The sequence below is a fragment of the Esox lucius genome, chromosome 17 (genome assembly GCF_011004845.1).
Source record: "Esox lucius isolate fEsoLuc1 chromosome 17, fEsoLuc1.pri, whole genome shotgun sequence".
Classification (NCBI taxonomy): domain Eukaryota; kingdom Metazoa; phylum Chordata; class Actinopteri; order Esociformes; family Esocidae; genus Esox; species Esox lucius.
Window position 1 is genome coordinate 29,861,844 of NC_047585.1, and position 21,101 is coordinate 29,882,944.

A 21,101-nucleotide genomic window follows, 5' to 3' on the forward strand; every position below is an offset into this window, starting at 1 on the left:
CAGCCCCCTCATGCTGTGATGATACACACACTATATTTTGTCTGAAGAATTGTCTGTTTATTTTATTATGTGGTTGTGCTGGGATATTCTATATTTTGTTGTGTTTTCATTCACGTTTGGACCCCAGGAAGGATAGCTGGTGCTTCGGGTGTGGTTAATTCTAATAAAATACCAAAGTACCCTTTCTCATTGTGAGCAGTTTTATTGGAAAAGAGGAAATAGACAAGGGGGACTTTTCTCTGGTCTAGCTTGTGTTTGTGCGTGTTTGAGTGAGAGGCAGTGTGTGCATGTGAATGAGACAGTGTGTGAGTGTCAGACAGTGTGTGTGCACGCATCTGTGTGTGCGCTACTGTATGTGTGTGCTCTCAGATGTGATTCATCCAGTTACAGATGTTTCACAGCTCAGATGTTGTGGAAAGCCCCTGCAGCCCACTGAGAGACAGACAGACCGACTGACAAAGAGACAGTGGAAAGAAGAGGTCTGATAGCGAAACACCCACCTCTGCCAAAATACACAAGACAGGATGACAGTGGTTCTATTAATACTAGCCCTGCAATGCTGACAATAAGCCCCTCACAGCTCTGGGTCAGGCCACGAGATCACCTGCACGTTTTGGCATACGCTTTTGTGAACTCTTTTGTGAACATTCTTTAATTTCCAGGTGAAATCGTGTAATTGAGAGGTCATTTTGAAGGGCTAGCTACCTCGCAGTTTCTTCTGCCAATTCATCTCATTGAAGAGGTTCTCCGCGCTGAGGAAGAAGTCATTGATCTTGCTGCCCTGCTCGTCCCTTTCCGTGGTGTAGTACACCCTCAGTTTGGACTCACAGGTCAGGAACTCACAGATGTTGGGCACAGGGAACACAATCTCCTCCATGGTGCGGTCATGACGAACAATCTGAGAGGAAGACACTCAGTCAGCTTCATGAGAGTGGTGTAGACCCGGCACTCAGGGCCCAGGCTTGAGAGCACTAATGGAGCCGGACAGTGACATTCACCTCCTGGATTCTTAATTGTATTGAAAAACACCCAAACAGGCAGACTGCTAGAGAACATAACATACGCACATCCAAAGTTACAATGACACCACATTTGAATTAGTCCATTTCCAAGTTTGAATCCAATTTCTCCCATGATTCCCGGCAATATTCCTTTAGTCCTCTGATTAAGAGGAAGTGGAACCAATCTGTGCCAGTATTTCACACTTCTCATCTTTGGACCGCTAAAGTGTGAACATTTAGGTTTTTATTGCCTAATCTCATTCCAAATGCACAAAAAGTCTAGGTGAACAAACCATCGAACTTGACCTTTAGCTAATAAGAAAGTTGTAAGGAATTCTTGCCGTGATAGAGCCAACCAACCAATCATCTCCCTTAAAACCTTCTGCACCCAAACAGCAATTGCTTGGTTTGACTCGGGGCAAAACAAGGCAGTTGATACAAACTCTAAAAAACTCTTTCATTGTGACAAATATAATCATACTACAGTAGCAAGTGTTTGCTTGTATAATCAAAAATGACAAATACCACTGTTTCAATACGGCCGTTTCAATACTTGTATTCGCTAAAGTCAAAAGATGACAAACAAAGTATGCAGTAAAGTTCTATAGAATTAAATGATCTCTCCCTAAAGGCCAACATCAAATAGTTGTTGTGCCAGGCTTATGTGAGCGTTGAGCAACAGCCTGGCAATGAGGTCATGTCGCCTTGTTGCCCAATAAACAGAAGACTTTCGCTGCCCTATCGCTCAGTACATATTTCAGTCAGATTCCTTCCATTCAGGCTTTTAAGGTGACATCACAATGAGTTATGTACAAAACAGTAACCAGCGATCAGGTTAACTTTAACCAATCAGAGTATTGAAGCCACAGTCTTTGTTACTGTGGCTTCATCCAAGTGTGTTCTGGCCAACCCTTCTGTTTCTGGAACAAATCAGATGATTTTGAGTATATTTAAGACATAGAAATTGTATTAGAGGCACTCCAGACTCCCTGTGCAGATGAAATAAATGTCTGTGGACATGGAATGGCGTTTTGCTAAAGCAAGAGATTTCTGTAAATAGTTTGTGCACTAACTTACCCTAGTCTACTAATCAAAGCTTGATGATGGATTGATTAGTTAAATCACGTATGGTGGTGCAAAAACTCAATCTCCCACCCCAGCCTTTTGGGTCCCTTGGACCAGGACTAAGAATTACAGTTCAATGGAAAACACAGCTGTTTTTGTGAATGACAGTCAAAACTATGGATGAAAGCTAATGCCACTGACCTCTATCTGAGCAGTGTGTTTGGCATAGAACTCCAGAGCCTCGTCTCCCTCTCCATTGGTACCTCCTGGCTTTAGCATCACCTGCAGCTCTTTGTTGTGGCGGGCCAACTATAGAGATCAAAGGGGTCAAAAAGGGCTCATGAGGATCACGAAATAACGGTTTGTGACAACTGGATGCGACTGACACTGCTTTGACAACTGGATGTGACTGGCACTGCAGTGACATCTGGATGTGACTGGCACTGCAGTGACATCTGGATGTGACTGGCACTGCAGTGACATCTGGATGTGACTGGCACTGCAGTGACATCTGGATGTGACTGGCACTGCAGTGACATCTGGATGTGACTGGCACTGCAGTGACATCTGGATGTGACTGGCACTGCAGTGACAGCTGGATGTGACTGACACTGCTGTGACAGCTGGATGTGACTGGCACTGCTGTGACAGCTGGATGTGACTGGTACTGCTGTGACAGCTGGATGTGACTGGCACTGCTGTGACAGCTGGATGTGACTGGCACTGCTGTGACAGCTGGATGTGACTGGCACTGCAGTGACATCTGGATGTGACTGGCACTGCAGTGACATCTGGATGTGACTGACACTGCAGTGACAGCTGGATGTGACTGACACTGCTGTGACAGCTGGATGTGACTGGCACTGCTGTGACAGCTGGATGTGACTGGTACTGCTGTGACAGCTGGATGTGACTGGCACTGCTGTGACAGCTGGATGTGACTGGCACTGCTGTGACAGCTGGATGTGACTGGCACTGCTGTGACAGCTGGATGTGACTGGCACTGCTGTGACAGCTGGATGTGACTGGCACTGCTGTGACAGCTGGATGTGACTGGCACTGCTGTGACAGCTGGATGTGACTGGCACTGCTGTGACTGGCACTGCTGTGACAGCTGGATGTGACTGGCACTGCTGTGACAACTGGATGTGACTGGCACTGCTGTGACAACTGGAAGTGACTGGCACTGCTGTGACAACTGGAAGTGACATTTAGGTTGGTGAATATGTTAACCCACAGGTGTCACAGGAACTCATTGTTGTACAAAATGTGGATTGAATTAGTTGTTTCTTTAACTAGGTGTAGCTAGATGTGTCATCATAATAAACCAAGGCCCGGTGCTCCACCTGATGGGCCAGGATGTAGATATTGTGGCCCACATTTCTGGGGGAGGCAGCATCATGCTCTTCCTCTTCCCTGCTGTCGTCCTCCTCCTCTGGATCCTCAAATGCCACCTCTCCCTGCAGGTAGGCCTTCTTAATCACCTCCACCTGAGAACCACACCACCCAAACAACCGTTACCTTCAACACCTGAGTACCACACCACCCAAACAACCATTATCTTCAACACTTGAAAACCACACCACCCAAACAACCACTACCTTCAACACCTGAGAACCAGACAACCAAAAAAGCCTGTACTGTCAACATTTCCTATTTGAAATTTTTTTTAGGAGACTTTCGTATTGGATTTCTTATTATACACTATTTAAGTGATTTTTAAGTGACTAGGATTTATACCTGTCTCAGGACAAACAGCCTTTCTTAAGATGCAAATACTAGGTTGATAAAAATTAAGAAAATACATTGAAAATGATTAAGTGTGGACTTGGGGACATGTACAGTGGATATAAAAAGTCTACACACCCCTGTTAAAATGCCAGGTTTTTGTGATGTAAAAGAATGAGACAAAGATAAATAATGTCAGAACTTATTCCACTTTTAATGTGACCTATAATGTCAACAATTCAATTGAAAAACAAACTGAAATCTTCAAGGGGGAAAAATGAAAAATAAAAACCTTACAATAACCTGGTTGCATAAGTGTGCTTTGCATAAGTGTGCTTTGCAAAAGTGTGCTTATAACTGGGGATGTGGCTGTGTTCAGAAATAACCAATCACATTCAAACTCAAGTTAAATAGAAGTCATTAGACACCTGCCATCATTTAAAGAGACTCTGATTAATCACAAATAAAGTTCAGCTGTTCTAGTAGGATTTTCCAGACATTTTCTTAGTTGTGTCTCAGAGCAAAAGCCATGGTCCGCAGAGAGCTTCCAAACCATCAGGGGGATCTCATTGTTGAAAGATATCAGTCAGGAGAAAGGTACAAAATAATTTCCAAAGCATTAGATATACCATGGAACACAGTGAAGACAGTCATCATCAAGTGGAGAAAATATGGCACAACAGAGACATTACCAAGAACTGGAGGTCCGTCCAAAATGTATGAAAAGACAAGAAGAAAACTGGTCAGAGAGGCTTCCAAAAGGCCTACAGCAACATTAAAGGAACTGCAGGAATTTCTGGCTAGTACTGGCTGTGTGCTACATGTGACAACAATCTCCCGTATTCATCATATGAATGGGCTATGGGGTGAGGTGGCTAGACAAAAGCCATTTCTTACAAAGAAAAACAGCCAAGCCCGGCTGATGTTTGCAAAAACAAACATCAAGTCCCCCAAAAACACGTGGGAAAATGTGTTATGGTCTGATGAAACCAAGGATGAACTATTTGGCCAAAATTCCAAAAGGTATGTTTGGCGCAAAAACCCAAATAACACTATACCCACAGTGACGCATGGTGGTGGCAGCATCATGGTTTGGGGCTGCTAATCTTCAGCTGGGACCGGGGCCTTAGTCAGGGTGAAGGAAATTATGAACAGTTCCAAATACCAGGCAATTTTGGCACAAACCCTTCAGGCGTCCGTTTGAAATTTACCTTTTAGCACGTCAACGACCCAAAGCACACATCCAAATCCACAAAAGAATGGCTTCACTAGAAGAAGATTAACATTTTGGAATGGCCCAGCCAGAGCCCAGACCTGAATCCAATTGAACATCTGTGGGGTGATCTGAAGATGGCTGTGCACAGGAGATGTCCTCGCAATCTGACAGATTTGGTGCGCTTTTGCAAAGAAGAGTGGGCAAATATTGCCACGTCAAGATGTGCCATGCTAATAGACTCCTACCCAAAAAGACTGAGTGCTGTAATAAAATCAAAAGGTGCTTCAACAAAGTATTAGTTTAAGGGTGTGCACACTTATGCAACCAGGTTATTGTGATTTTTTTATTTAAATGTTTCCCCCTCAAAGATTAGTTAAGAAAGTTAGTTTTGCAATTGAATTGTTCACATTATAGGTCATTTGCTGGACACATGTGTATTGCTACAGGCCATATTAGTGGGCCATTAAAGGTGGAAAAAGTTCTGACTTGATTTATCTTTGTCTCATTCTTTTACATCACAAGAACCTTGCATTTTAACAGCGGTGTGTAGACTTTTTATATCCACTGTAGGGTTGGGTGGTTATTTAGGGATGCATGTGGATGGACATGTGGGGACTCACCAGCTCTTTGGGTCTCATGTTGTACAGGATTCTCTCTGCATTCTCACTGTCATGACGACTCTCCATGATAGCCAGCAACAGCTTGGAGGCATTGTTCTGAGAAAGAGAGAGGGAAATAGATTGATAAAAAAAAAATATGTGAAAAAGAGTGAGAGGACAGAGAAAAATAAAGACTGAATGGTTCAATGATATAAAACCATTACATCTTAGCCAAAAGGTATATGTTACGATAAAATACACAGCTCCAAAAAATTAAGGGAACCCTTAAATCTGGTCTCGATTAAGGAAATAGATCAAAATCTTTACTATACATTGTGTAATTAGTAGAGAGAAAAATGACATAAAAACGGTCAATGGAAACCAAAATGAACAGATTGAGCGCTGGTTTCAAACTCACACCGAAAATCTAAGTAAACAAGTAAAATTACAGGCTGTTCCAACTCGGGTGAATTTCATCATGGCATAATGTGACTCAGTAGTGTGTATGCCCCCCACGTGCCTGCCTGCACTCCTGACAACGGATCAGGTCATCAGTGAGCTCCTGGACAGTCTGTGGCGCTACTTGGTAGCGTCAGATGCACTGATACATAAAGTCCCAGAGGTTCTCAATTGGATTCAGGTCTGGGGAACGTAAGAGCCGGTCAATGGCATCAATCCCTTTATCATCCAGAAACTGTCTACACACTCTGGCCACATGAGGCCGGGCGTTGACCTGACGATGGGTTGATGGGTCTGAGGATTTTAGCAGTTAGGATACTGTTGGCTAGGATGTGGAGGTCTGTGCAACCCTCCAAGGATTATGCCTCTCCAGACCATCACTGACCCACTGCCAAATCGGTCATGCTGGATGATGTTTCAGGCAGCATAAGTTCACCCCGGACATCCCCAGATCTTTTCACGTGCTCAGTGTGAACCTGCTCTTATCTGTAAAGAGAACAGGACGCCAAATGGTGGACCAGACAATTCTGGGATTCTCTGGCAAATGCCAATCAGGCTGCACGGTGCTGGGCTGTGAGCACAGATCCCACTAAAGGACACCTGGCCCTCATGCCACCCTCATGAAGTCTGTTTCTGAGTTTGGTCAAAGTTTGGTCAAACTTGCACACCAGTAGCTCGCTGGAGGTCATTTTGGGGGGCTCTGGCAGTGCTGCTCCAGTTCCTCCTTGCACAAAGGAGCAGATACCATTCCTGCTACTGCAATGATAGCCTTCTATGGCTCTGTCTAGCTCTCCTTGTGTAATAGCCCATGTCCTGGTATCTCCTCCAGGCTCTTGAGACTGTACTCGGAGACACAGCCAACCTTCTTGTGACGGCACATAGGGATGTGCCATTCTGGAGGGCCTGGACTGCCTGTGCAACCTGAATGGGCTGCAGGTACGGCCTCATGTTTCCGGTAGTGACAAGGACACTAGCAAAACACAAAACTAGAGAGCAGTGTATATTCTTAGCTGTTTCAGTTCCTCCTTCCAAAGAAAACTAAAGCAGAGTAAAAATGCACTTCGCAGCAAAGGAAGTGGCTCAAAGAAGACAGAGTGGTCACGGTTTCAAAGCAGCAGCATACGCTATATGACGTTCCACTACTACTATGGCCAGTTTTAAGTCCCAGTCGACCTCCCCTTATTCCCTCTATAGGATGTCCAACTGAGTAGTGAGGCCTCACCTTGAGTTCTAGCACCAGGTCCATCCTCTTCTTCCCCAATGGGTTGATGTCATTCAGGATCAGGGCGATGATGATGTCAATGCCGTTGGACTCGTGGGTAGCAATGCAGTTCTTCATAGGAACAAGAACTTAAGTTAATTTTAAAAACAAAACCGCAAAGGATAGCACCAGGTCACTGGGTTCAATTTACCTGGTTTGATACAGGATAAGTTAAAAAAAATAAAAAAAAAATAAATACAAGGTATGCGTATCAGGACCCACTCAACCCATCCATTGAAAATATGAAAACAGAAGCAGCTACAGGATGGCTGTTTGTGACAAGTAAGATCATAACATACTCAGGCTAGTAGCTAGTTCGTACGGCAAGAGTCCATATATCTGTATTTGCTAGTTCTTTTAATTTACAGAATGTATACGCAACAAGTTTCACTGCAGTCAAAAGAGGGAGTCTTAGCTCAGAGGGAGGCTTTACTACAGTAAATCCATAGCAAAATGAAAACCTGATGTTTGCTCTAAAGGCCAAGTCCCATCACAGTACCTGGTTCTCGTGGCAGGGTCCCTGGCAGTACTCTGTGAGGCTCTCCACCGTCTGGTTGATGAGAGCCACGTTCTTCTCATTGATGTAGAGACCCAGCAGACCCAGGCCTCCTGTGGTGCTACCACAGATACAGTCCAGGAACTGCAGCGTCTCACACACCAGGTTGTAGTTGTTCTTATTGTTCTGACAGCGAAGGAAGTTCTGGAGAAGGACAAGGGAGGTGGCGACAACATAAATCCATGTTTAAGGTAAGGTTTACCCTTTAAGAACTCTATCAGGAAAAACATGACTGCAATCCATACCCGGCCCTTTAGAAGCAACGTGGAAAGGCTCTTAGACCACAACACAGACAAGGATAAACTTCTTAAGACCGTACCTGACATTAGACAACTGCTTACTAAAGACAATGGTAAACTTCATACTTAATAATTACTTTACAGTGCCATGGTTATATTCTTAAGTGCACAGGTTGGACATTTTTCTATCTGCATTTTTGTATTGTGCGTTGGGCTGTAACAGTACACAAATTAATATCCGTACCATGGATCTTTATGGTTCGCATGTGGGCCTGAATGAATACATTTGAAAATATTTTATAGCCAGCTATGCTGGGTTGAATGTCTCTTGAAAAAAACTGAGGTGGGAAAAAAACACATTAAAAAGGGAGCCTTTGTGCACATCCTAATCGAAATTATAACACTTGTTGGAGCTTTTCCTACTTCGGTTTTGTGTGCCGAACTCAAGAAGGAACCACTGCAATGGCGAGTGGTGGTAGGCCATTGAAAAACCAACATTCTACAATCCTCCAGCTTCATTGAAATCTCAATTTTAGCATCATTTCGGCATTCCAGTAGACTAAAATGGTGATGGACAGAGAATTGTTGATACAACAATAACTGTTTGTCGCCAAAAGTAGCCTACGCTGCAGCAAACACCTCAAACATGTGGAAACTAGTTCACAAACGATTCATTCTTTTTGAACAACTCGTTTTACTGACTTGAGAGAAAATGTGATTTTTGTAGTGAATTGTCCATTTGAATGGCTAGCAGAGGGTCTGCAAATGAGCGTCTTGATGACCTTCAATGTTTTTTTTAATTAATTTCTTCGCTGAACGACTCGAAAAGATCTGGGTAGCTGACACATTCACGGCAACGTCACTTCTGAATCAGTATGCCCGGAGCAACAGTGTCTGTGCGGGCTCACCCAGGTGTAGCAGTGGTGCACTGACCTGTAGATCTCGGTTGTGGTTCTCACAGAGCAACTGGAGAAAGCGCAGGATGGGCTGCATGATGACTATTATGAAGCTCATCTCTCCGTCGTCCTGGCCCTTGTCCCCAGCACTGGGTGTGCCGTCCGCTGCAGAGAAGTGGTCCTCAGGGTCCGCCTCCCGGCGATATGAGTTGAAGGCCTTCTTAGTGGCTGACGAGGCCTCTAACAGCTGCTCTCTCACCTCCTCTGTCACCACCGCAGAGTCTTTGGCTGCAGACCGAGGGAGGTAGAGGAGGTCAGTTGCCCACGAAGTGTATACATAAGAACCAAACTAAGTACTGAAGGTATTATTCAGAGAAATGGACTTTAATCAAAACCCAAAAAACAAACCATGAAAGAGGCTGACATTTTATTTGGTTTGACCTCTGACCTTTCTTGCGGATGGGAATGTCCTTGTCGGAGGTGTCGTCATCCCTCTTCTTGTTGCCGAGGTCACTGGTGTTGACCGTCACTGTGGCTTTGATCTCAAGTTGTGCCAGCTTCATCCGATCATAGAAAACCCGGAAAAACTTCTCCGACTTTTTGTCCTCCGTCAAACGGCTGAAGAAGGACCGCTAGTAGAAAAGAAAGACAACAAAGGTTAAAGGGAAGTGAATGTTATTTACAGCTAAAGGTTACTAGGAAGTATGGATGTCACATAAATGCCAATCTATCATGATATAATAATATAGATGAAATTGTTGTTTAGAAGTAACACCAGAGATTTTGTTCCTGCATGGCAGATATACACATAACACCAAGAGGCCTTTCAAGTACTTTTTCTAATTGGCACCATCAGTGAGGTTGATGTAAGACAAGGGTTGCCTTGCCTTGTTTCGGTCTTGTGGTAGGTAAGGTGCCTGAAAACTCAATCATGGTTGTTGGCCGGTGAATGCATTCTCCTCCAAGCTCGTAGGTGCTACCATGTACTTACTGGTAAGTACTTATCATGTAAGTGCTTTTAAGGTATGATACTGCCAGTATGCTGCATTGGAAATTAAATTAGATATATTTTAAAGCCTTGTTAATATTTATAATATCCAACAGTATCAACAGTCCTGTCTCATCCCAACAACTCCCCAAACATTTGGGAAAGCTGAAGAGAGCAGTAAAACTTCCCCCTAAGAATGCACACCAAGTCAGTCGTTTTTCCCCCACAACGCTCATTAATATGCCTGTAGCAGTACACATGTGTCCAGCAAAACGGGAGGACTTTCTAAATACTGATGGGAATGAGTTCTGAGCAGTCCTATTTCACCAGAGCACAGGGGGTGTTATTTTGGTCATGTAATGGCTGTTATCTAGTCTCAATCCACAGGGAGGGAGAGGAGACACTCCAAACCAACACCAGAAGGACCCAGTCACACTGCATAGGCTGAAAAGCTACCCATGAGGGAGAAGCCTGACCTAGTTACATAGACAGAGAGGGAATGAGAGGGAGGGAAAGAAGAGAGGTAAGGAGGTACGGGAAGGAGAGGGACAATCAGTGTAAGGCTTGCTCTAAAGAGACTAAGCAGTATTGCATTTGACCAAAGACAATGCTACAGTATTCTCACTGAATAAGTGAACTGTCAGGACACATACAACATACAGAGAAGGACACTTATGTTGTACTTCATGGACTGAGGGGTTAGTGACGGTTGGCTGAAATAAATAAATTTAAGGAATGGGAATTGGATTGTAATTGCATTTGTATTGCAACATCTTGTGAAGGTGATAAATGACCTTTTAATGGCCTCAGACAAAGGTCCCGCATCCGTCCTGTTGCCTCTTGATCTTAGTGCTGCCTTTGACCCTACTGATCACCCCCTTATCTTGGAGAGATTGGAAACCCATATTGGAAACCCATATTTGACACGTTCTAGCCTGGTTTAAAACATATTTATCTGAAAGATATCAATTTGTATGTATGGAGGACATGTCCTCTGACAAATCAAAGGTATGTCTTGGTGTTCCTCAAGGCTCGGTTTTGGGCCCATTATTGTTTTCACTATATACAGTGGGGAGAACAAGTATTTGATAACCTGCAAAATCGACAGTGTTTCCTACTTACAAAGCATGTAGAGGTCTGTAATTTTTATCATAGGTACAGTTCAACTGTGAGAGAAAATCACAAAATCCAGAAAATCACATTGTAAGATTTTTAAATAATACATTTTTGCATGACATAATTAATTGATCACCTACCAACCAGTAAGAATCCCGGGTCTCACAGACCTGTTAGTTTTTCTTTAAGAAGCCCTCCTGTTCTCCACTCATTACCTGTATTAACTGCACATGTTTGAACTTGTTACCTGTATAAAAGACACCTGTCCACACACTCAATCAAACAGACTCCAACCTCTCCACAATGGCCAAGACCAGAGAGCTATGTAAGGACATCAGGGATAAAATTGTAGACCTGCACAAGGCTGGGATGGGTACAGGACAATAGGCAAGCAGATTGGTGATAAGGCAAAAACAAAAACATTGCAAAAATCAGAAACGTTTTGTATAAACTGACGCAGAAAATCTAATCCATGCTTTTGTTACTTCTAGATTAGATTACTGCAATGCTCTTCTCTCCGGTCATCGGGATAAATCAATAAACAAACTTCAAATAGTACTGAACACAGCTGCTAGAATCCTAACCAGAACTAAAATGTAATGTAGACACATTCCTCCAGTACTAGCCTCTTTACAAATCAGCTAAGACTGATTTTAAGGTTTTATTATTAACCTATAAAGCAACACATGGACTTGCTCCTACATACCTCGCTGAAATAATCCTGCCATACATACCTACACGTAACCTAAGATGGCAAGATGCAGGCCTTCTCATCATACCTAGAATTTCTAAACAAACAGCCGGAGGCAGGGCATTCTCTCCAATACTGTGCTTCAATACTGTGGAATGTGTCTACTAAAGTCTCACCTCTACAGCATGGTCTATGATTAAGTGCAGCCTGGCGCAGGGGTGTGAAGGTGAATGGAAAGGCATGATACTGTCCACCCTTGCTGTCTTGCCATGCGGGCTCTCATTGCCACTGGGATGCCCTCTCTCCAATGCCAATCCGGCACGGAGTCACTGGTTTGCAGTTGTCTCTCTGTTGTGCCCCTCGAGCAATTGGAGTGAACTCTGCTGGCAATACTCGGCCCCCATTCAGGGTGGTTGTGGTTGGTGTCCCTTTGGCTGATGCTTCGCAATGTAGGTGGATTTAATTCCTGCCTGTTGGGCCCTGTCCAGGGCCGCCCTTGTATAGGGCCACAGTGTCACTGGACCCCCGTCTCAGCCCCAAGGTTTTACGCTGCTATATTATTTTGCCGGGTCAGTTCTCTATTGTGCAATGTCAGTTCTCCTTCTCCATTGTAAATCCTTGTAAATCTAAGGAATGCACTCTCTAAATGTTCCTTGTCTCCTGCTTCATTTAGACTTAGGGGGACATGAGGTCTTGGCCCACACCTCCAGAGTACCAGGCTCTAAAGACTCGTTGCTGTCCCTGTACAAAGTCCTCCTGGTTGTGTTGCAGATCAAGGAAATTAATATTAATCGTTATTAATAGGAAACAAAATACATAAAAAAATATCTAGGAACTCCATGTCAACAGGAGTTATGACACACATTGCCTTGAACTGCACAGGCTGAGCATGCATTAACAACAGGGATGCTTTTCATTGTTGCTTTAGCAAAGACAAAATTACTGCTTCTCTTCTGGTTTTCATGAGAAATCTCCCTGGAGAATCCCAATTGTTTGCAGATACCCGTACAAACCCTACAAGATATGCCACAAACTCTAAAAAGCGAATGCAAACAGTGTTCATAGAGCCATAATGTTGATAAAGCCATATGTAGCTTCTGGCCTATCGACATATCAATGTTTTGTAATTTACTATGTTTAAAAATATATATATAATAGTTTCTGCTTCAGCGGGCACTAATCAGGATCCAAACAAATAACAATAAACAGTATGGGAGGGAGTGAGATAAAGTGCTATCTGCTGGTATTTAGGCCAGCTCTCAAAGCTTGTTGCATAACTAGCCTTCTTTCCAGGTTAGGCGTGACCTCTATTCCACTGTGGTAGTGTGTGCCGTAGGGCTGGTGTTTGGGTATGTCAGGGAATGAGAGGGAACAAAACGAACTTCTAATCGGCTTGAATAAAGTGTAAACAAAACAGACACAGTACATGTTTGGTATTGGAAAAAAAAAAGAGATGTGGAATGGAAGAAGGTGTGTTGGCAGGACTAATGTCACGTGCCAATCCACCTTGGTAAGCAGGTTTATTAACATTAACTGTCACAAGATAATCCCACGGCACTGACACATACTCTACTACACACACACATACTCTACCACACACACACACACACACACACACACACACACACACACACACACACACACACACACACACACACACACACACACACACACACACACACACACACACACACACACACACACACACACACACACACACACACACACACACACACACACAGAGAGAGAGAGAGGAATCATAAAACAGTGCAGGAAATTCATCCAAATAAAACTTTCCTTAAAAGTGACAACGTTGCTCACAATGTTAGATGAAATTCAAAAAAGTTGGAGCCCCGTGACGGCAATATCTTATAGGTGGGATTCACATACTGCTGACTAGACCTCAATAAATAGTTTGTCTTTATTTCAAGTCATTGTCAAAGTCACAATGTATAACTCACAAGTGGCCCCCCCATTTTAAATACGAAGCCATGGTTGGTTACCCCCTCTCCTCTCCAATTCAATATCTCAGCGTGTTTTCTGAAGGCCACCTGGCTTCACTATGCACCAGGCCTCTTGCACGTACACCCTTTAACAGTGGGGGTGGGGGAATGTGGGGGGGGGGGGGGGGGGGGGCAGCGTGAAGTCCACCAAGATCCAGCGCAATAAATAACTTGATGACAGAGTGGATGTTGCAGAGAGGCAGACACGAGGGATTAACTGAACTTCACAACCTGGCAACCCTTTAGGGAGGGAGGGAGGTGTTCAGGCCTGTCTTTGTCTCTCTCGCCACATCTCCCTCTCTCTCTCTGCTCATGTAACGCCGGCCCTCAGTTCCACAGAATGGCGTGGGTGGAAATTTGGGTGCATGGAGGGGGCTACACTTGGCTTTGGCCGGGACAACAAACACAGCGATTACACTGATCCTAGTGGAGACAAGAGCTCTTCACAACCCCCCGTCTCTGGAGAGCTAAACCACTTACATAACACACGCATCTCACACAACACGTTCCCCAATCCCAAAACTGTCACTCAAACTACAGCCAAAACTACACAGATGGGTTTTCTGAAAAGGTTATGAAAGAAATCCAAGCGTCTCCACTGAAAGTTGACAAGTAAGTAGAAAATAAGCCCTGATATTCATATATCCACCATGGATACCAAATACATGAAGAAAGGAAAACTAAACGGAAAACCCACAGAAACGTTGCATAGGGAGACATCAGAAAGTGAGGTGAAATGAAACAAGGATGAGACATTTAAAGGTAGGGTTTCAAAACTTGCATAGGAAAACCTAACAATAGTTGTTACTCTATTTACAGGATATTTTATCAACAGAAATACTGGTTGATAAAAGATTGTCAGCACAGATGATAATAAAACATTTTTATAAAGGAGATTGGACTGTCACTTACATTTTCTGTTTTGTTGCAAGGCTTTAATTGACAGTTGGAATAATAAAGATACAAGTCAAGAGCAGAAATAGAAGTGAAGGATTGAGACAGGTACTGAACCCTGGTCTCTGGGGGGAAGCCAGGTATGGGGATAGAGAAAGGTACTGAACCCTGGTCTCTGGGGGGAAGCCAGGTATGGGGATAGAGAAAGGTACTGAACCCTGGTCTCTGGGGGGAAGCCAGGTATGGGGATAGAGACAGGTACTGAACCCTGGTCTCTGGGGGGAAGTAATGTGTGTGGACCCGGGAGTGGTACCACTGGACCACAGCTCGGCACTAGATGAAATATCCAAACCACATCAGAGCCTGGTAAACACTGCACATTGGTTTCTCTGGAAGCAGCACACTTTCCTTCTCCATTGTGCCTACGATATGTATAATGCCTGCAGCGTCATCAAGGACAATATTAACCCCAGCAAAACACTTCATACACACAGGGTCTCATACCAGCAAAACACTGTTAATACACGCAGGGTCTCATACCAGCACAGTCTACCTGTCACCAGACAGCACACAGATTCTACTGAACACCCGACCTGTTTGATCACATACACAGACTCTACTGAACACCTGACCAGTCTGATCACACACACTGACTCTACTGAACACCCGACCAGTCTGATCACACAGACTGCCTCTACTGAACACCTGACCAGTATGATCAAACAGACTGCCTCTACTGAACACCCGACCGGTCTGATCACACAGACTGCCTCTACTGAACACCTGACCAGTATGATCAAACAGACTGCCTCTACTGAACACCCGACCGGTCTGATCACACAGACTGCCTCTACTGAACACCTGACCAGTATGATCAAACAGACTGCCTCTACTGAACACCCGACCGGTCTGATCACACAGACTGCCTCTACTGAACACCTGACCAGTATGATCACATACACTGACTCTGCTGAACACCTGTCTTGTCAGTCACAGTCTATGACTCATCTTAGTAATTCACACTACCTGTCCATCTCTCTCCCTCTATTTCTCTCACCCTGTCAGTCTCCCTCTCTTTGTCTGTCCCTCTCTCACCCGGTCTTGTCCCTCTTTGACTTCTTCCTATCAGAGCCTTTCTTTATGTCGTTATCAGTCTCTGTCTATCTTCCTGGCTCTCTTCTCTTCTACGACTACTTTAAAGAGGTTTAGGCCCTTTCTATTAAGTGGAATTCGGTAGGCGGCTGACATCTTATAGAAAAGGCTCTTCCTCACAGACATCAGAATGTGTTCACACTAGTTGCTGCCTCGTCATGTAAGCTGCAAAAGTATGCCAGTGGAAGTAAGGCCTTTCCTTCTCTTCTGCATGTTATCAAGTGTCTCCCTTTCAGAGTAAAGAAGAATACAGTCTCTAAAGGAACAACAAGCAAGCAAGTACCAAGCAAGTACTTGGTGGTTGGCAGGAGTATTAAAAAGGCTTCTGTATTTTAAGGGGACTTGGAAAATGCGCTCTGGAACAGAGATGACGCTGGACAGATTGATGCTGTGGATGTTAAGTAAGACATGGTGGTGGAGGAGTAGAGCATGAAGGGATGGTTAGGAGGCTGGAGGAGTAGAGCATGAAGGGGTGGTTAGGAGGCTGGAGGAGTAGAGCATGAAGGGATGGTTAGGAGGAAGCTGGAGGAGTAGAGCATGAAGGGATGGTTAGGAGGAAGCTGGAGGAGTAGAGCATGAAGGGATGGTTAGGAGGAGGGTGGAGGAGTAGAGCATGAAGGTATGTTAGGAGGAGGGTGGAGGAGTAGAGCATGAAGGGATGGTTAGGAGGAGGGTGGAGGTGTAGAGCATGAAGGGGTGGTTAGGAGGCTGGATGAGTAGAGCATGAAGGGATGGTTAGGAGGAGGGTGGAGGAGTAGAGCATGAAGGGGTGGTTAGGAGGAAGCTGGAGGAGTAGAGCATGAAGGGATGGTTAGGAGGAGGGTGGAGGAGTAGAGCATGAAGGGGTGGTTAGGAGGAGGGTGGAGGAGTAGAGCATGAAGGGGTGGTTAGGAGGAGGGTGGAGGAGTAGAGCATGAAGGGGTGGTTAGGAGGAGGGTGGAGGAGTAGAGCATGAAAGGACGGTTAGGAGGAGGGTGGAGGAGTGGAGCATGAAGGGATGGTTAGGAGGCTGGAGGAGTAGAGCATGAAGGCATGGTTAGGAGGAGGCTGGAGGGAACGAGGGGAGCCAAGGGACGGGGAGTCTTAGGAGCCCCCTGGAGTGTTGGGTAAACAGAGAGCCTGTCTGTAACCATGGAGACAAACCCAGAGTAATGAGAGTTGGGAGCAAGGCGAGGCGGGGGTGGGTGGCTCAGAAAAACAAGGTCACAGCGCTTTCCCTTCACTCCTTCCGTTCCACTACTTGGCATCAACAAAGGGATGTTATATAACAGCTATTTATACCCGTGCTCCCTCCCTCTCCCCTCCCTCCCTCATTGCCTCCCTCTCCCTCTCCCTCCCTCTCTCTCGTCAGGCAGCGCCACACACAGGAACTGTCTCACTCCTACTCCTCTCTCTGCCCTGATATGTCCTTTATTTCTCATCCCTCACCACTGAACTAGACTAAAGTTTTCTACTTCCTGGCATTCTCCTCTCATATGCTCCCCTAAAAACTCTTGTCTCATCTCTTCCTCAACCCTTCCCTCTTTCTTCTTCTTCTTCCCTGTTCCTTTTTCCTTGTACACTCTACCCACTCCGTCCTCTATCCTCTCTGCAACAGTGTACAGGTGACAGGTGAATGTGCCCATTCTCCTAACATTCTAGATTAATACTGCAGTCTTCAGTCAAATATTCCAAACACTAACTCAGGTCCAATATTCAGAGAGAAAACTCACCATGCCTAACAGACTTTTTCCTTTCTGTCTCATGTATATACGAGAACAAACACATTGTAGGTTCCCCTGTGAGGAGCCAGTTCAGGGCAACTTCTTGGAAGCCAACAGAGCAACATGACTTTCGGTTTTGCACCAGGTGCCCAACAGCTGTTCAAAATGTCACAAGTCGCTGGATTGTATGAGAGTGTGTGTGTGTGTGTGTGTGTGTTTCAGAACATAGGTGAAAATATGCTCTCTCCAAGAGAAAATAATGCTCTCTCCAAGTACTGGGTGTCATATGGAGGAGACAAGGACCAATCAGGGTATCTTGCTATGTGAATGATGTTGATTGATCAGAGAAAATAAGTGGAGTTACTTAGCTGGTCAGACATTCCCTCATGACCTGCGGCTGACAAGGAAGTCTGACACTAGTATTAGTTTATCATGGAGTAAGCAGTGTGACTAGGAGTACAGTGACTGTAGTATTAGTTTACAATGGAGTAAGGAGTGTGACTAGGAGTACAGTTACTGGTGTATTAGTTTATCAGGTTGCAGGAACAAGTCAGCAAGTCGAAAACTACCATCCCAGAAGCTTTATCAATATGCTGTAGCAGTGTTGTATATGGAATACATACATATGTATACTATATTATTACTGAGCATTTATTATTTTACGAGACCAACTATCCCTCGTCATTAAGGCCAACCACCTCAAACCCAGATGGTCCTGGCCAATTTCTTTGCCCACGGCTAGACCCAATGGAGGAGAATTCAGACCCTGCAGGAGCAATGACGGAGGTAATAGTGGGGCAGTGACTTAACCACTGTGCCCCTCAAGAAACCAGTATACAATCCTTTGTGGCGTCTGGAATAAAAACATTTATTGTCTATTTCTATCTCATTTGCTTATAACTCTGCATAGTTTTGAAAGTGCCCCCAAAGTAAGAATTTGACTGTCTGTCTACACCTGTTTTTATGTTTACAAACACATTGTGATAGGTTTATGTCTATGTGGTGTAGGTCAAGAAGTCATGTTAAACATGTTATGTGAGTTACTGTACGCTGCTGATCTAAGAATTCCACCTGAACAATTGTCTGGGCTAGAAACACATCAATAAATATATAGGACACCTCAAAGTAGATCCCCTTCTACTGAAAAAGTACCCGACGAAAAAAGTACAAAAGGTTAATACACCAGCAAATCTTAAGAGGCAAAACAAGAGTTGGGTCACAATATGATTTCTGAGAAAATAAAACAAAGGCATACAGACACCAAAGAGTAATTTGTGGAGCTGTTAATCACTAAGTCAGAAAGCAAATGTCTAATCCACCATATTGGTTTGATTTCATGTTCTGTTACAGTATGTGATGTCATGTGAATTAATACCCTTATTAACTGTGAATGCCAATAATTCTGTTTTCCCTGCTCTTAATGTGTTTCAGAATGAAAAAAAGGATGTTGGGAAAAGAGAATCTCCAGGTCCCTTTCCCACCCCTCCCTCTCTCCCTACTGCCCCACTTCCAGAAGCCCAGCATGACCCAGTTTGGGCGGAGGGAGAGAAAGAGAGGAGGCCTGAGACATTCCTCATTGTTCATTCACACAGGTCTTATGTAACACTGGTCACGTGAGACTCAGCTCTATCTGCAGCAGCCAGACAAGCAGGGAGGGAGGTACTGTAGGCAGGGATGCAGGGAGGGAGGGAGGTACTGTAGGCAGGGATGCAGGCAGGGAGGGAGGTACTGTAGGCAGGGATGCAGGCAGGGAGGGGGGTACTGTAGGCAGGGATGAAGGCAGGGAGGGAGGTACTGTAGGCAGGGATGCAGGCAGGGAGGGAGGTACTGTAGGCAGGGATGCAGGCAGGGAGGGAGGTACTGTAGGCAGGGATGCAGGCAGGGAGGGAGGTACTGTAGGCAGGGATGCAGGCAGGGAGGGAGGTACTGTAGGCAGGGATGCAGGCAGGGAGGGAGGTACTGTAGGCAGGGAGGGAGGGAGGGAGGGAGGTACTGTAGGCAGGGATGCAGGGAGGGAGGGAGGTACTGTAGGCAGGGAGGGAGGGAGGTACTGTAGGCAGGGATGCAGGCAGGGAGCGAGGGAGGTACTGTAGGCAGGGATGCAGGGAGGGAGGTACTGTAGGCAGGGATGCAGGGAGGGAGGTACTGTAGGATGCAGTGAGGGAGGTACTGTAGGCAGGGATGCAGGGAGGGAGGTACTGTAGGCAGGGATGCAGGGAGGGAGGTACTGTAGGATGCAGTGAGGGAGGTACTGTAGGCAGGGATGCAGGGAGGGAGGGAGGGAGGTATATTGGCAGACAGACAGACATGGAGAAAAGGAGACAGAGAGAAAGGGAGACCTGAAGGGAGGCAGACAGAGGGGAAGCAGGCAGACAGACAGGCAGACAGACAGGGAGGGAAGCAGACAGGGAGGGAAGGAGACAATGAGGGAGGGAGACAATGAGGGAGGGAGACAATGAGGGAGGGAGGGAGAGAAGCAGACAGGGAGACAGGGAGGGAAGGAGACAATGAGGGAGGGAGGGAGACAGGGAGGGAAGCAGACAGGGAGGGATGGAGGGAGAGAGACAGGGAGGGAGGGAGGGAGACAGGCTGCAGCCATGGGAAGCCAGGACATGATATCTGCTAGTGGCATTCTCACCTCTAATGTGATTATGCAAGCTGCCCCCCGTTAACGGAAGAACAAGAAGACAGAGAGGAGCAGGCAGACAGTGATGCAGAAAGACAGAGGGGAGAAAAAGGCAGGCAGACAAAACGTACAGACTGACTGGCACACATACAGGCAGCAGGCTAGTGAACATACGCATAACGCACACGCACGTCCACACACATGTTCTTCTGTTAGTGGAGAGGTGTGCAACAGCGCGTTTCCAAAGCAACCCCTGGTGATGAGTGCTGGGTTCTATAAGCTATGAACATGACATTTTAACCCAGGACAAGATGTCTTCCGCTCTGTGTGGTGCGTGATGCTGGGGGAGGAAGCTGTCTTGGATTGCTCCTCCGGGTAGAGGGGAATATCTGGCTCTAGATTTGTATGCCACAACAATGTTCCAATTAGATGCATCATAATACACTGTGGTAGTCATATAGTTAAACCATTATAGACTCTGAAAATGTACAACTAAAGTAATATATAAAATATTGGGGAGAAATGAAATCCAGACATTTACAGTAACAGTCAAAAGTTACTGCATAGTTTGGACACGCGTACCAATGGGTAAGCGTGCACAAACTTTGGACATGTACTGTACAGTAGCTCCATACAGAAAATACAGAAAATGATGCAGTCAGTCAGTCCACAGAGCTTTATGGAGCAGCGGCCGTGTGCCGCAGAGTTTCGGTTCCATCCCTCCCCCTGGTCGCAAGGGGCTGTTAGAAGAAGACTGTGAAATCTTCACAGTTAGCGACGCTCTGACAGAGGAAGAAGAGCAGTGTTGTGAGGCATGGTGAGTCATGCAGGGAGGGAGGGTATGGACTAGCGTAAAATGGCTGCCTAGTACAGAGCACGAGAAGGCTGTTACCTATATACACCTTTCC

At 45.4% G+C, this 21,101-nt stretch overlaps 1 protein-coding gene across 5 annotated transcripts in view; it reads right to left on the minus strand.

The window, feature by feature from the left end:
• Window positions 1–21,101, minus strand: part of LOC105017006 (inositol 1,4,5-trisphosphate receptor type 1) — a 111,321-nt gene that overhangs the window by 19,192 nt on the left and 71,028 nt on the right. For all 5 annotated transcript variants that reach the window (XM_029114134.2, XM_029114137.2, XM_029114135.2 and 2 more), the window contains 8 exons: window positions 9,469–9,652; window positions 9,058–9,308; window positions 7,829–8,029; window positions 7,291–7,401; window positions 5,631–5,726; window positions 3,413–3,556; window positions 2,268–2,375; window positions 706–898 (listed from right to left, as the gene is read on the minus strand). In XM_029114134.2, the coding sequence (XP_028969967.2) occupies window positions 706–898; window positions 2,268–2,375; window positions 3,413–3,556; window positions 5,631–5,726; window positions 7,291–7,401; window positions 7,829–8,029; window positions 9,058–9,308; window positions 9,469–9,652 (1,288 nt within the window). The remainder of the gene's footprint in view (window positions 1–705; window positions 899–2,267; window positions 2,376–3,412; window positions 3,557–5,630; window positions 5,727–7,290; window positions 7,402–7,828; window positions 8,030–9,057; window positions 9,309–9,468; window positions 9,653–21,101) is intronic.